The sequence below is a fragment of the Geospiza fortis genome, unplaced genomic scaffold (genome assembly GCF_000277835.1).
Source record: "Geospiza fortis unplaced genomic scaffold, GeoFor_1.0 scaffold41, whole genome shotgun sequence".
Classification (NCBI taxonomy): Eukaryota; Metazoa; Chordata; class Aves; order Passeriformes; family Thraupidae; genus Geospiza; species Geospiza fortis.
Window position 1 is genome coordinate 22,143,739 of NW_005054299.1, and position 15,772 is coordinate 22,159,510.

Below are 15,772 nucleotides of genomic sequence, written 5' to 3' on the forward strand. Positions count from 1 at the left end.
GTGGAATTGAGAAGGGCTCAGAAGGGGCTGGAAAATGAAAGCCACTGCTATTACTTCAGAAGAGCAGCAGTAGGATGGTCCTTCCCTGGCATGCTGTTGTCTTGTTCCCTGTCAGCCAGCAGTAACAGATGCTGCACACTTCTTTTTCTAACTGGGGATTTTGTACTTGGTAGTCTGGAAGGACTCTGGATTGGACTCCCTCATCTTGTAGCTCATGAGTGATGGGCCTGTGGTGGGCTTTGGGTGCTGGTGTTTGCCCATATTTCAAATGTAGCATCCAAATCACAGCACTGCCTCATGAGCAGTGGTGAGGTTGGGTTACAGCCCTAAGAGGATCTTAAAGAACCTAGCAAAGGCTGGTGGGGCTGGAACCACCAGAGCCCTCTGGTGCCATGCTCAGCGTGCTTCATCCTGTTGGCAACAACTCACTCCCTAAAGAGCTGCTGCTACCACCTGCCTTTCAGCTGATCCTGGAACACCTCTCTCCTTCAGCTCTCACCTTCAGAGCTTCAGACTAGGATGGGGAAGAAAGCACAAGACTCCAGCATAGCCTTAAAATGTCCACTGGGCTTAAGTTCATCAGCATGAGAATCATCCACAGCTGTTTTTGAGACTTACCGCTGCCTTTCTTTTGCCCAGTGCCCTGCCTGACCAGAAGTCATTGGAAATGAAGGTCTGAAGGTTGGTGTCTCTGACAAAACATCAGTTCTCTGACTCTATCCCATGGTTTGGGTAATGCATGTGGACTTCAAAATCTAAGATTGTGTCAAGGCCAAGAAAACTGGTAATTATCCAGTTCCAAAATTGTTTGTGCAATAAAAGGATTAACTAAAGTTTTTAAAATCATAATTATGATCTATTCTGCAAATTGCTCCTAAAGCTTCCTTAATTCCCTTTCTATTATCTTTTTTTACTTTCTTTTCTTTCCTTTGTGGTTTAGGAGTAATTTGCTCCTACACTGAAGTGTAAATGTCTGCCTAGGACAGAAGGAAACTGCTGATCTGGCACACAGATTTCAGCAGTAGATGATTTTTGTTTCACTGGAGCTTGGAGCGATGATGACAGATGTTAGCTCCTGCAACAGAAACTCTGCATAAAGCTGCTCTGAAGCAGCCATTAGATCTATACACTTGCTAATCGAGTCACAGTAAAAGTGCTAAACTTCTCACTGCCAAAGTTTATCAGGTTTGGTGCTAGACTTCTAATTGTATCACCAACTGACATTTTTTACATTCTCTTGGGCCTTTGTAGTACAAGAGGCTGTGACGTAAAAAGGTTTTGTAGGTTTCTTCTGAAAAGGAAAACAAACTGTGAATATTTCTATTTTGGCCATGATCCCATGGATGGGCATCCCTTATTTTCAAGATGAGGCTAAAAGATATTTTCATGGTAGGTTTATGATGTTTAGTACATGCACGGAAAAGAATAGTGCATCAGAGTATTTATGGACATTTGTTGATTTTAAGTATGTTTCAGCTGTTTGCTTAGGTGGCAGATATTCTGGGGTCCTGTCAGCACAGCTAGCCCCAGTCTCCAGTGAACAGAGGCATCACACTTGTACCCAGTGGTTATGAAAATTCTTGGTGTACTTACCAACAAAACACACTACAGTACACTGAACTATCATGTTTTTGTGTCAGTACACGTGAACCATTGGCCACCCAAGTCTCCTGCCCTGTTTTGCACTGTCCTATTTCTTCCCTCCAGAGTTCTGGTCCCAAAGCAGTTTCTGATCCAGCAGATGAAAGCAGTGTTTCCAAAGGGCAGTGCTAGGGAGAACATCCAATGTCCTGCAGTACACAGGGGAAGCACCACCTGTTCTGCCCTTGCCAAAAAGTCACAGCTCAGTAGCATCACTGCACATAGCAATGCCTCAACACCTTACAGCAGGTTCTCTACATCGCTGGGGTTCTCCAGCACCACAGGTTTCCCCTGGATCAAGTGTGGGCACATAATTGTATTTCTGTCAAACTAGCCAAAGCATAAGATGATGTTTGGGCCAGCTTTGTGCTTTTATGTTGGGTTTTGCTGGCTCTGGGAGGAGAGAAGTTATCTGACCTGGCAGAAAGTGTGAGTCGTAGAGGCAATGATACCTCATCTGGCATAAAACCTGTCAGCACAAAATTAAGTCATCATTTTTCTTTATTTGAATTGGCAGCCTGAGTTCATTCTGTATCAGCACTTTCATCATGTGTCTGGCAACATTTCTGACGCAGTATTAACGGCCCTAAAGCAGGATTTACTGAGTTGTGGGACTACAAACTTATAGTTTGAACTTGCTCTGATAAAAAGGCAGGGAGCTACTAGGTGGCACATTTTACCAGGTTGCAGAACACTCCTACCCAGAGCACTTTTCTACTTAAGAACAATTTCCTCCTTCATGAAAAAACACCCTCAAAATTCCTATCTAACCAATAAACCCCACCCCAACACAGAAAATCCCTGGATTAAAAGATCATATGTAACTTTTGACACACTCCCCCAAATGAAACCTTTTGTGTAAATGGAAAAAAGAATCCTTTCATGGTGTAGAAAGTCAACAAAGCATAAATCACTATTTTGTTTGTTCTGTTGCTAGACATGCTGAACAAGAAACCACTGCCAGACCTGTGAATTTCTCCAATTAATCCTACCAGAGTGACTATGTCCAATACTCTTGGAACAATGAAAAGATGTTCAAACATATTCCACTGACTAAAATGGAATGTTTTCCTTGTTACAGTAAAGATGATGTTATGTGCTAGTTAGAATATTTGAATTAAATGACTTTACATACCTTTTACTTTATTAATTTTCCACAAATTATTTGAAAATTGAGTGGTTTTAAAATATAAAATAGCTTCCAAATAGAAGGCATTGGGTGAAAGTTGTCTTTCAATATTTCTGTTGGCTAATGAATCCTTGGAGTAAACAATCATTTTTTTACCCAGTTTCTGCAAAGCACTTACCTTTTGTTTCAGATCCAGTTCAAGCAGCTGAATGAGGTAATGCCTACATCTCCTAGGCTGGGAATGTACTCAGACTGAGCACTGAAATAGGGCAGGAGGATAATACCTGCTCTTTTGTAAATTCAGGGTGAACTTCAGCTCAGCTTCCAGATTGCTGTGCTCAGGGCAAAGAATTACGACTGCTTGTCTGAACAGAAAAAATTCATTTTGTGAAGAAGTCACAAAATTACTTCTTCAATTTAGACACTGATACAAAGCTTCACATCAGTGCCCTTAAATGCATTCAAAACACATTACATATATATAAATATATGTTTTAAATTAAGTTTCTTCTGAAAAAATTGCATCACTTTAGGTGAGTCAGTTAAACACTACCCTGTCCTCAATAAAAAAAACCATTTTCAAATTCTTTCATTTAGAATCAGGTGCTGAAAAAGCTTTCCTGAGGTAGAGGGTGAGCAGACCCTGGTTCTGACTAAGCTACAGTGATCCTCTGAAAATAGAAAAGAACCCCTCTGCACAGTGATCATAAAAACACAGAACTATTTCATATCAGACACCAGAATAATTTTCTTTAGACATCAAAAAGTCAGACAAGCATAATTTTCAGTACATTAAATAGTATTTATTGAGTTTGCAACTTCAGGGGCACAGCGATTATCTCAGTCCCAGCTAATCACACACTGTGGCATGTGGCCCCCATGTTCTTTCATCCATTCAACAAATGAACAATAACATGGAACATCGTAAAGAGGGGGGGTGAAAAAACAACCCTATGCTATTTTGAAAAAAAAAAGGAAGTGAACTGAAGTCTTGTTCTCATTCACAAATACACTTGCCTTCTTGATTAAGCATACTATGTTTTTATGGAAGAACAGATTCATCCTCCCAATGTTTGGGAGAAGGTATGGGATGGCTGATCTGAAATAAAATAAAACTGTAGGAAACAGAGCTTTTCCATATGACCACAGTAACAGCTAGATGGTTAATACAGATGTCAGACTGCAAGAGGGAAGTACACTTTCTTCTTAGCAAGTCTTTATGTCTGGACTGATTCTGTGGGGGCATATGGTTAAAAAACCACCAAGGGCCTGCCTGTAAAATCTTACAGGGGGGGTTGTTTTCATTTTCACCATGTGACCCTTTTGGATAATTAAAAAAGTCATCACATAATGTACACAGAGCTTCATATTTACAGAATAAATGGCAAAAGAGGGAATTACATACAGTGACATTTATGCCCAGGCATTAACAAATGAGATCCCTTGTGTAGACTCAGGGATTATTCACAGCTCCTTTAAGAAAGTCCTTTTATTTTGCAAATGCAAATAGACATACAGCAGGATGTCTCACTGTAAGAAATAGGTGCTTGCTCTCCCTTACACCATGGTCATGACCTTCAGAGAGGCAGGTTGGAACCTCCTTATCTTCTTCTTTAGTGCCTTTGAAGCTTTGATACGACAGATTTTGGGCACTGGAGGAAGAGGCTTGGAAGAGGTCTGGACAGTCACGGATTGTCTGACTGAACCTTCAGGCCAAATCAGCTCACTTTCATCCCCCTCATCATAGTCAAGAGCAAGGCTGCTACTGTTACTGCTGCCATCCCAGTCGCCTTCACTGGACTCGCTGTCCCCGAACCGGTTGGCTGTGAAATCGCTGACCTCCCCTTCGCTGGTCTCTGCGATGGTGGAGTGAAAGAGGGAGGCGCACTCTGCAGAGTACTCGGAGTGGTCTGACTCGCTCTTGGCACAATCTCCGTGCTGCTGCCCCTTGGAGCGAGCCCTCGTGCTGACGTTGTGCAGGACACTGGCTCTCCTCACTGGCTGCCTTGGCGCTCCCAGGCCAAAGCTGTGAGACAGGCCGGCTGGCTGGGCCTTGGCAGAGATCTCCACTGTGGACTGCCACTTGCGCTGCTTCTTCCTGCTGGCTGTGTCTGCACAAGCTGCGTCCAGGGAATACAGTGCATTGGCAGAGGCTCTGTAGAGCTCTGGCCTGGACGGCACAGTGGGGAGCCTGACCTGCACTGGAAACAGACTGGACTCTGAGCACGATCTGCCAGCCATGTCACCAGAATACGAAGGTCTCCGCATCAGGCTCTTCATTCCTTGTGGTCTTTGGAGCTGATTCCACTCAACAGGCAGCTTGGTGGCCCCATGAGACCCTCTCACCTTCTCCATGCAGAAGGCTTGCTTCCCAGGCCGAATGACCTTTTCACTGTTCCTCCTCTTTATCTTCACTGCCTTTGTTTTGGAGTTGGCAAACTTTACCCGAACTTGATGGGATTCTGCAGGGACAAACTGAGCGTGGACAAACTCAGCTCGTGCCACTCGTTCGTGACCCCCAGTGTAAGCCAATTTGGCATTGCCACACCTTTTGACGGGCAGTTTTTTGGGTGGGACAGCTTTAGCATTCCAGGTGTCTGGGCTAGAGTCCTCTTGACACAGCTGTGAGTAGGGCAAACTGCGCTCCATGCTGCTCTCTGTTTCTTCTGCCAGTGGAGAGCCCCTTGCTGCTGACTTGGCAGGATAACAACTATTCACAGCTGATGGCTCTATGTCAGGCTGAGTGGATGACTGCTCTTCATTCATACAGCTCATGGTCTCCTGCTGCTTGGCACATTCCCCCTCTGGCACCTCTCTTGACAGCTTCCCTTCAGCTTTGTTACTCTCCAGAGAACTCGTCTGTTTTTCCAGCTGGCTACTGCTGCTGTTAATTTTCACTCCACCGGTGCTGGCGGTTATAATGAGTCTCTGGTGCACTGCAGCTGGCTGGCTCTTTGGTGAAACCCACTCACTGGTCTCAGCCCGACTGCTCCCTTTGCATCTCGTCAGCTGCAGTAATTTATTGATGTAACCCCCCGGCTTGACCTCAGAGGTTGGCCTAGTCTTTATCAAGCTGGGACCTGTTGTACTAGGCATAGGTTTGCTGGGAGGAGCTTGAAAGTCTGATTTTGGGGATGTTCCCACCAGGGAGAAAAGGGGACTTTGTAAAGCCACTGCATGGAGGGGGCTTGGGTAAGGATACACATCAATGCCATTCTTGGAGACCAAGTCATTCTGGAATTTGGGGTCCATACTGAACAAGTGCATGTCTCCATCATGGCACAGAGGCAACACGGATTTGGGATCCATTTCTTTCTGATATCTCATGTCCGCTGGAATGAGTCTTTCCAAGTCACCTATATGGTGGATGAAAATAAACAACCTAATTAAATCACAGACAATTACATTCAACCCAGTTCATGCCAGAAGTGTTATATCAGAGAGATGTGGTAGCTTTTACTAAAATCAGTAGCATGGATAAAGAAAGTAATTTCAGTCTTCCAAGGCCAATGAATTACTTTAAAGCTTTTATCACCTAAGCATAACAGAATTTAAAATGCCTTTTGATGCCAATAATAAAACTCTTACCTTTGCAGGAAATTTAAACTGTGCTACTTGGATGAAAGTAAATCTGTGCATATACAAAAAAGTCCTAAATTGTCATAGACCAGCAGGAACCCAACTAGACAAAACCAAGGGATTATTTTTAGTTCTTATCAGAGAAGTAATAGAAGAATGAACTGAAGAATCGTGGGAAGTGCAGTCCCTGAAGATGACATTTATAGACACCAACTCCGATCTCTTCTATTTTGGAGTGTTGTCAAGGGTGCTGTAATTTACTCTTCTTGACTGCAGCACCCTCCTCCCAGCAGCATCTCCTGTGCACAGAGAGGAGCGGCTGTGTTCTTGTGTGAAGAAAGGTTGTTCCATCCAGACATGCCATTCAACAGAGCACTGTGGTGCTGCGTTACCTCTGAGATCAAGAATTCTGGAACCAGTTAGCTTGGATTTTTCTGTGCTACAATGCAGACTTTAGTGCCAACAAATCCTCAGCTAACCAATGTCATGGGTGCTTCATGCTATCACGAAACTCAACCATCCCATTTAATCACATCATTCACAAACTATGTGAACAGTCACATGATGACCATCTATGTCCTGTCACAGCAAGCTTTTAAGACCGCAAAATTCTGGGGTGGTCTGCAGCGTCCTACCCATGCACAGACCTGCCATAACAAAGGTTAGGATGACAACCTAACAACCTAATTTCATAATGAAAATTCTTTAGGAAATTGTTGGCAGTGTGTAATGCTGTGCTCTTTTGCAAACAAACTAGGAAGGAGTCAAAAGCACCTTGTGCTTGCAATGTCTCAGCAAGCTTTCTGCTTGCCAATGAAAGAAAAGGCAATTGGTCTGTACTTGCCATTTCTTCCAAGGAGAGGAAAAGAGAAATTTCTTCTCCTCTCCAAATGATAATTTTCTGAAATAAAATCTTGCTTCGCTTCCTGCAATGTGGTTAACTTTATGAGAATTCTTTCTTCAAAGCTATACCCACTACTACCGCATTACTTTTGTTTTTCACTGTGAAGGAAGTAAGAGGCTTTAGCCATGAAGAACGGCTGAAGGTCTGCAGTCTCTCTCCCACACCCCTGCTATACCTTTTTGTGCTAGTCTATATAAAAAAAAAGCAAACACAAAGCTCCTGGAATCTCAGCAACATGTTTCAAGGCAGGAAAGCTTCTGAGAGAGCAAAATGTCTGCAATCTGAACATGGAAGCCATGGGTCATTAAGCTCAGCTTCATCCCCAGCCTTTGACAAGCCTTGAGGAGACTGCTTTTATGCTGTAATTATTGTCATCCCTTCAGGTGTGCCTACACACCTAAGTATAGAATAGGTGGTCTTTGTTTCTGTTCCAAGCCAGAGATGAGTTAAGCTCAGGTCAAGCAGCTGTGGGAATGATTCCAGAGTGGCACAGAACTTTAAATGATGCTCCCCACAGCTTCCCTGTTTCTATAATGGAACTGCTACACATCTTGCTGGATCACTGTAACACCACGTTGCTTTGAGGCTATGGAAGAAGCTGTGATAAGAAGTGATACCAGGTCACTTTACAGAAGGTAAACAAGAGATCTAGAATATTAACAGACTTGTCCATTTTGTTGAAGGTATGATGCAAATTCATGGCTGATCAATTTTTAGGTTCATGACTGCTCCCTAGATAGTCAATTAACTTTTGGCATTTTTTGTCCCTAACTGTACATCATAAATTATGAAAAAGAGTCATTGTGTGACTCAACATTAATTTGTGTAAATAGGGAATTTAGAGTTTACTTGAAATCTTTCACACATCCCTGCACTTTCACACAAGGTATTTCAAATACTGAAACTTTAAAAAAAAATCTCAATAGTCTTTACAAGTTTATCTCAGAGAGTAGAGTATTTTTCCATTTCTAAATGCATAGGTCCTTGTACTTGTTACTGTCTCATCCACATATTTTTTATTGATTAATTCTATTATTTGTTACTGTTTAAAAGTATCTGGAGTATGGAGACATGGGGAAGTGGGACAGTAAATGGTTTGTCTCTGTGATTTTGATCCACTCTCACTTTGTGTATTGAAAATGAGAACTATATATTGATTACACGTGGCTAAACAAGGTCCTAAGAGCAATAACCAGGAATCTGCCCTTCTCTTGAATGAAGTACCCAGTTCTGCTATCAATTACCTGTGGAAACTGGCCTTGGTCTGGACCTGGCAGGAGTCCCAGAAACATCTCTGCTGGCTGCAGTCCGACATCCATTGCTGCCATAGGCTCCCTGCTGCTGGAAGCTGGTGATGTGCACAGTAGTTTCATCTGCAGACTTGGGTCGGTAATCAAACACACTGAGCCTTGCTTTAGGGTGTTGAGAGCTGGGTAAGAGACTGGTATGGGAGGAGGAGATAGACTCACTGTATACAGAGGTGCAAGAATTGGAGAGTGAGCAAGAACCACCATCACTCAGGTCATAGAATCCTGCAGAGTAAAAATAAATAGGATATTTCATATTTACAGCAACTAAACATGCTCTGTAGAAAAAAAGTGCAGAAATAAAATAAACCTTCATTTGCTATGTGCCACAAGCCCAAATTTATTATCATTTATTAAGGTAGCATCAGCAGAGGTATACTCTAATTCAACTAACCTTTACTGGGCTTCTGCCTATTTACTTAGGCCCTGAGCCAGCTTGGCACACACATGCCTGCTTAGTTCTGAGGGTGGGATGGGATGAAGTGCTGCACCATCATGCCCAGTTCTTCACTGGGGAATGTCTTTGGGGATTATGATGCAACTGGTGTAAGACAGGGACCTCTGACACTGTTGTAACTTGTACTAGGTGCACACAAGCATGGATTAGGAGAATGGATTGGACAGAGCAAAACTAGCCTGTAATCAGAGCTGCCAAGTCTAAGATAGCTGGAATGTCTAAGGGCAGAGAATGGAGACTACCTTCTCTCTCCAGCTATTGAGATAATTTCCAGTAATTGTGGAAGCATTAAAAAAGGCTTTGTATAAATTCAAGGTATGAAATTTTATTATTCCTCTCTATAACAGAGAAGGAATATTTTCTTTTGAAGTGTGCCTAAGTGAACAACTCCTGAACTTAAACACGCAACAGAAACTTGCACTTTTTACATGCCTTTTAAGTAACAGGCTACAAATCTGTATGTTGTATTAAAAAAAAAAAAATCTCCTTGTCTCACTGAAGATTTGAGGCTTTGCAAAAATTCTGTTTAAAAGAAGTACTTTCATTGTGTCTGACTAGATAACAGAAACCGGTTTTGACAGACATCCTAGCTATAAAAGTCTGAAGTACAGCTCTCTCTGTGAATCAGACCAGAAACTTGATACCCAGTATCTTTCTGTGTATGAGAGCTTTACTCTGTAGGGGCAGTTTTTCTCAGTGTCTTTTAATAGTGCTGTTTTGCTTCTACATAAATTCGTTTGACAGGAGCACTGCAATAGTGATTTTCAAAGCCCTAGTGAGGTTCAGAATCCTCCCTGGATACAAGCAGAGTGTTGATATTGGTCTCCACTTCTTTTAAGTAGTCTAGCCATTTTACCAATGGTCATTCTACACTGCACAAGGTAATTAATAAGTAAATCTGTCTCCTTCTCCTTCCATGTGTGGCTACAAGGTTCATTAGAAAAAAATTAAATAATCCAGAAAGAACACTGCTTGAGTGAGTGAGCCCTTTCTAACTAGATCAATTTTGCAGGGAAATTCCTAGCAGCTCTGTGAGCCCACTCTGTCAGGTGACTATTATTCACCTCAGCTATGGGGCACCATTTCTGACCAAATAACACAGAGAGTTTTGCTTAGCAGTTGACACTGTTCAATTCTCCTAGCACCATACTCCTGGGAATAAACAGCCAAGTGCACATTACCTGAGCTGGGCCGGCTGTCACTATCCAAGTATTCACTGGAGGTCTTACTGACGTCCAATTTCAGCTCACTTATTCGCTGGTCTAGCTGATGCAGGTGGTTTTTCAAGCCGACATCCTGTCTCCTCAAACGAGACTAAATCAAGGCAAGAAGGAGGAAATGAAGAATAATCACATTTAAAATCTCAGCAGCAATGCATGAATTCAGGCCATCTGTGCCATCAAGATTTTACTCTCATGAAATGTTTTCCTTAGCTAGGGACTGTTGCAGTTGGCTCTCTGTAATGAGACTGACATAATGGACAAGGACAAAATATTTTGTTTCTTAGTATATATTGTCTTCTGCCCAGCCAAACATGTTCTTAAAACTCACTCTGAAGGTACTTATTTTAACTTTTGGCTTTTTTGTTATACCCATGGCAGGAACTGTACCTCTAAATACGACAGAAGTCTTTTAACATATCCTTACTGCATTGCATGTTGCCATACGCTGCCTCTGAGCAGAAGAGGATGTAAATATTATGGATTGTCTGCATAAACTCTTAAGATCTGCCAGATGAAAGGAAACCACTGTGGCTGAGGCATCTTATTGCCCTACCAAGTAAAGGCAGCATGCCCACCCCAGTAAAACCCTTGGCTTTGATGACACATCTTTATAGTTGAAAGGATACAATGCAAGAATTGTGACATCTATTTTACTGCAGGTTTTCCTTGCTTGTCTTGTGGCCATGTATCTCCACCCATTTCCTGGAAGGAGAAGGTGGCATTTGAACATGGTGGGGAAATTACTGTATTTAAAATAAATGATGAATAATCCTTCAGAAGCCAGCAACTAGATGTGTTGCCTACTGCAATCAGTGACCAGGCTGATCTGAGGTAACAGCTCCTGCAGCTGCTCCCCCAGTGTTTATGCCGTCAGCTTGGCAAGGCAGATGGCCAGGCGTGAGGTACCAGCCAAAGAACCACAGTTGGTTTCTGTCACAAACTTCTCACGTGGCACCTGGCAAATTATCTAAAGCCTTGTCACTACTTAGGCAGCTTCTAACTATATCACACCTACAGTACTTTATAGAAAGATGGTCTCTTGAAGTTGGTTGTAAAGTTGTGCTCAAAGCTCTCAAGGGGATGGGTTTCAACTCAGAAATGGTAAGAAAAACATTATTAAGATTCTTCTTTATGTGTACATTTAATATTTAAAAACACAAGTGGAAGTTCTAGCAGCATTTCCAACCTCAAATATATACAAATAAAAAAATCTAGGTCCCTTGAACAAATTAAAGTATCTTAAAATTAAATGACATGCAGAAAATCAAGATTGGTATGCACATGTTTTTACCCCCTTCCTTTTGTATGAATTATTCAGCTTTTAACATTTGCATAGGTTTCTCCATAGCTATAAATACTAAAAGAAAAAAAAAGCTAAGATCCTAAGGTAATCAGTAAATTATTAGAACTTGTAAGAAAAAAAATATAGATGCCCTGAGTTTCACAAGAGAATTCTTGAGGCTGGTGAAGCTGTTGAGAAGAAAAAAAATATCTATTTTTAGCACGCTTTTAAAGAGGACTGGAGGAACATATAAGACACAAGAAATAAAGCCCCTTTTTGTTAGAGTCACACATCTAGAAAGGTTTAAACTCAAGAGGCTCATTACTGCTTCTTAAGGAAATCCACAGTGATTTTCCCTGATTTCCCTCTTCCTGTTTCCTATAAACAAAAAAGAAGGGAAGAAATGGATAAAAAAGGAGATTTTCTATTCCATCTGAATGATGGATGTATGACCTCCTCAGTACTTCTTTATTTTGTGGTAAAAAAGCAAAACCATGCCATGCCTTCTTCAATCCCACCTACACAGGAAATCCCAAAGTTTTGTTTCCATGACTGGAATTAATTGCTTAATGATTAATGTTTTGCCAGCCAATCCCTCAGTCTGTGGTTTCTGATTAATGACAGAGAGGCCACAAGGCTCTCAGGTATTCAAACATTATTTATTATACCTCCAGGTTCTGTCTGCGCTTTCACAGCATTTTAACCAACACACATGATTTACATCATCGTTTTTAACCCTTTTATGGTGCCTCACACCATTGGGTTTTCATGTTTCCAGCCACTGACCCAGCTTTGATCTTTCAGTTAACTACTTCTGCCCTCTAAGAGGAGAGGCATTCCTCAAACCGTTTGGGTAAGAATGACTTTTCCGGTGTGTTTGTTTCAAGCTGTTATTGCTCCAATACCCACACTGGGCAGCACTCAAAACAGAAATCCCTAAATACACTCTCCCACCATTCACAAGATGGATTTTACATGTGACAAAGCCCTGCAGGTAAAACCGTCTGTTTGCTTTGGGCAATGCAGCTGTGAAGACTTCTGGGCACTGCACAGTGTGGGACCAAACTTTCCCAATTAACATGTACTATCAATGGACTACAGTTTTGGGGAGGCAAATCTGGAGTATCATCATACCACCCATTTTTCAGAAGGAAGAACACTCTCTGAAAAGCAAGTTCCTTTACACCAGCACAAGCAGGCACCACAAATCGAGGCACCAAAACCCACTGGCCATACTTGACTGTTCTTCTCAACTACTAATCTCTTTGGTCAAAGGGGAGCTGTTGACACTTCTTGGTTATAGATTAGCACCCTATAATTCTATTAATCTGACTTTATTCTGGAATGGACAAAACATAGCATTCTTTTCTAGTTTTGCCCACACGTGGGTCTTTTTGTAACTGATGGTGCAAAGCAGCCAGTTTCAGAGGGAAATTACTATCATCTGTCCCAGACACTTGTGATAGAGCAAGGTAAATTCCTTCCAGAAGGACTTTTTTTCACTCAGCTGTCAAATTTATTTTAATTTTTTTTAATAACAAAAGTCCCTGGTTTAAAAGATGTTTTCTTCTATTTACAATTACCTAAAGGGGAAAAAAATCTGTGTGAAATGCAGGGTACCAACTGTTTGCTTTTATCTATTCAGTATAATGTGTCCCTTCTCACATTTTTATAACATCATAAACCACCTGAAAGCTTGCAAAACAATATAATCAGATTCAAATAAAATAAAATAAGGTTTATAAATATGTCCTCTGAGGAAAGAGCCGAGAACATACTGGATGTTGCAGCCTTCGATATCCACCTACACTGACAGCAACCATAGATTTCTTTCTTTACATTAGCCTGAATTTGCATCTCTTTCCTCTTTGTCACCATGATGTTTGGCTACGAGAAGTTTAGCACCTTCAGGATCTCTGATAGTGGGTGGCATCACTTAACTTAGCTCCTCTTCTGCTACAGAATTGACCCTGCCTGTGCTGTAGTAATTTGCAATTGCCAGAAAAGACCTTGGCCACCAAAAAGAGCCACTGGTTAGGGCAAAAAAGGGCATGACTGTTAGGGGTAGCAGGCTGCCTAGAGCAGAGTCCTAGAAGGCCAGATCATCAATGTCTCTGGTAAATGTTGTTGGGGAAGAGATAAATGTTGTTGGGGAAGAGACTGAGATTCTGGAATGGCATCCACGTGTGGTGTCTATGGCATTTGATGGCTCTGCTCTATTATTCCCAGTAGTCAGACTCAAGTCCTTAAGGTTTCTGCCTCTGCTCTCCTGTTTCTCACCCTACCATTACAGAAGAAGCCTGGCTTGACTTTTTATCTGCCTTGTTTCCATTGCTAAGACGCCTTGAGCCACATTCAGCTGACACAGCTTTCTCATTCTATGTTGTGAGGACCAAACTTTTTACGAATTAAACTGTGACCACGCTAAAGCTCAGGGCTACAGTCCTCCTTGAAATCTGGAGCAAGGTGCACTGCAAGGAAAAGTTACATTTACACTGGTAATGAGTTTCTCAGTCTGAAAGCTTATAGAGCAGCAATCACGTACTGTACTCTCCATGGGCCAACAACAACAGTTGTTGCTGCTGCTGAAGATGTATCACTCCTTGAGTAATGCTGTGCTTTGCATTTTCTGTTGTTTTCAGTTTTAACTTCATTTCCTGCAATCATGAACAGAACTTCCATGGGTTTTAAGTGCAATACACTGCTCATGAGTCACTGGGAAAGTTTTTAGCCTGTGATCACTGAGATCCTAGATCTGTAAACTACTTCTAAAATGACTGTGAAAAGCTTGTTTTCAACTGGATTTACTTTGCTATTAAGGAAATTTGAGGTATGTACCTCTACTCAGATACATATCTGCAATTTGCAAGGGGAAAAAACCAATAAAGCTACCAGGAGGCCTGAACAGCACAGTTTGAAAAGCCTCCAGCAGCCATGGGTCAATCAGAAGAGCTCTGTATTACTACTTCAAGCACAATTGTATTTGTGCTGAAGAACCTGTACCTGGATTTATGTACCTCTGAGTCATTCTGAATCTTTATGAACACCTCCCTCCCAGGCATCCCAAGAGACACGTTTCCTATAATTGCACTGGCACCTACTGGTGAAATCCGTCCCTCTCTGGAGGTGTGCAGAGTTATTCTTGAGTCCACTCAACCACACTTCTAAAGGGCAGCAATTAAAGGGCAGCCTCTTTTTCCTTCCATTTTAATAGCTAGTTTCTCCCACGTTCTTGGAAAACCTTGTAAGGTGAAAGTAAAATCCTGACAAATTCATCTTCTATTTTAATATTTTATTTGAAAAATATTACGACAAATGAGTAATTACAGCACGACACCTGACACGAAAAGAAGTACAGTCCCTATGATCAGAGCTCATTGTGTGATTCTGTTACCCCACTGGCCTCAAACAGGCAATAAATGCCTTAAATTCTTTTGCTCAATTAAAAAAAAAAAAGTAGAACCATTACTTAAGACTATCAATGATGGGTAATCAAGCGGCTGGCTGTCCACTTGTCTTGTATTTTCTTAAATTAATCAAGATATGTCTGTCGCTGTGTTTTCACACAGTGGTGGTTAGGTTTCCCTGAAGGTTAAAGCCCATTTTATCCTGAGATGCTGCCTGAGAAAGCTGCCTACGGGGAGTGAATAACCCTTCTGTTTTCACACCTGATGGATAACTGATGGCCAAGACTTGCACCAGTACAGCGAGGGAAAGGATTCTGAATTAAGTCTGAGTTTACTGAAGTGTGTAATTGCCTATACTAGAGATTAAAGCCCTTTACCCTTTGATTATTGTCTCAGCTATGAAACTCGGTTCAGCCACTTATCAGAACTGTTTTTTAGTTTCAAAAAAACCCCTGTGCAAGTGGCCGGCGCAGCACTTCAAATACAAGGTCTGGCGTTCAGTTATTCTTTCCTTTTGATCACGCAATCCGTGGAAAGAACAAAGTACTCCCGTCCCACGAAGCGTTTCCTGGCAGATGGGCTCCCACTGGCGCACAGCCGCGCGGGCACACAGCGGTGCGCGCTCCCAGGTGGAGGCGCAGAGCTGGGCGCGCACACACCCACCCAAACCCCCGAGCGCTTATGCAGGTGTATCCCAGCCCGCGTGTCTCTGATCACCTATGCAAACGGCTGCTGCCACTGAGAGCTGAGCGCTGTATTACTGAAGTTAATCATCGCCTACTCCTCGGCTCCGATGAATGAGCGGTGCCGGGTTAACAACTTCTCCCCAGCGCTCCCGCTGGC

The 15,772-nt window shown here is 42.2% G+C and overlaps 1 protein-coding gene across 1 annotated transcript in view; it reads right to left on the reverse strand.

Annotated features, from left to right (window-relative positions):
• Positions 1-3,551: 3,551 nt before the first annotated feature.
• DACT2 (dishevelled binding antagonist of beta catenin 2) overlaps positions 3,552-15,772 on the reverse strand; it is a 33,837-nt gene continuing 21,616 nt past the window's right edge. The window contains exons 3-5 of the mRNA XM_014308194.2: positions 10,199-10,331; positions 8,498-8,785; positions 3,552-6,126 (exon numbers count right to left, since the gene is read on the reverse strand). Coding sequence (XP_014163669.1) covers positions 4,328-6,126; positions 8,498-8,785; positions 10,199-10,331 — 2,220 coding nt within the window. The 3' untranslated portion in view covers positions 3,552-4,327. The remainder of the gene's footprint in view (positions 6,127-8,497; positions 8,786-10,198; positions 10,332-15,772) is intronic.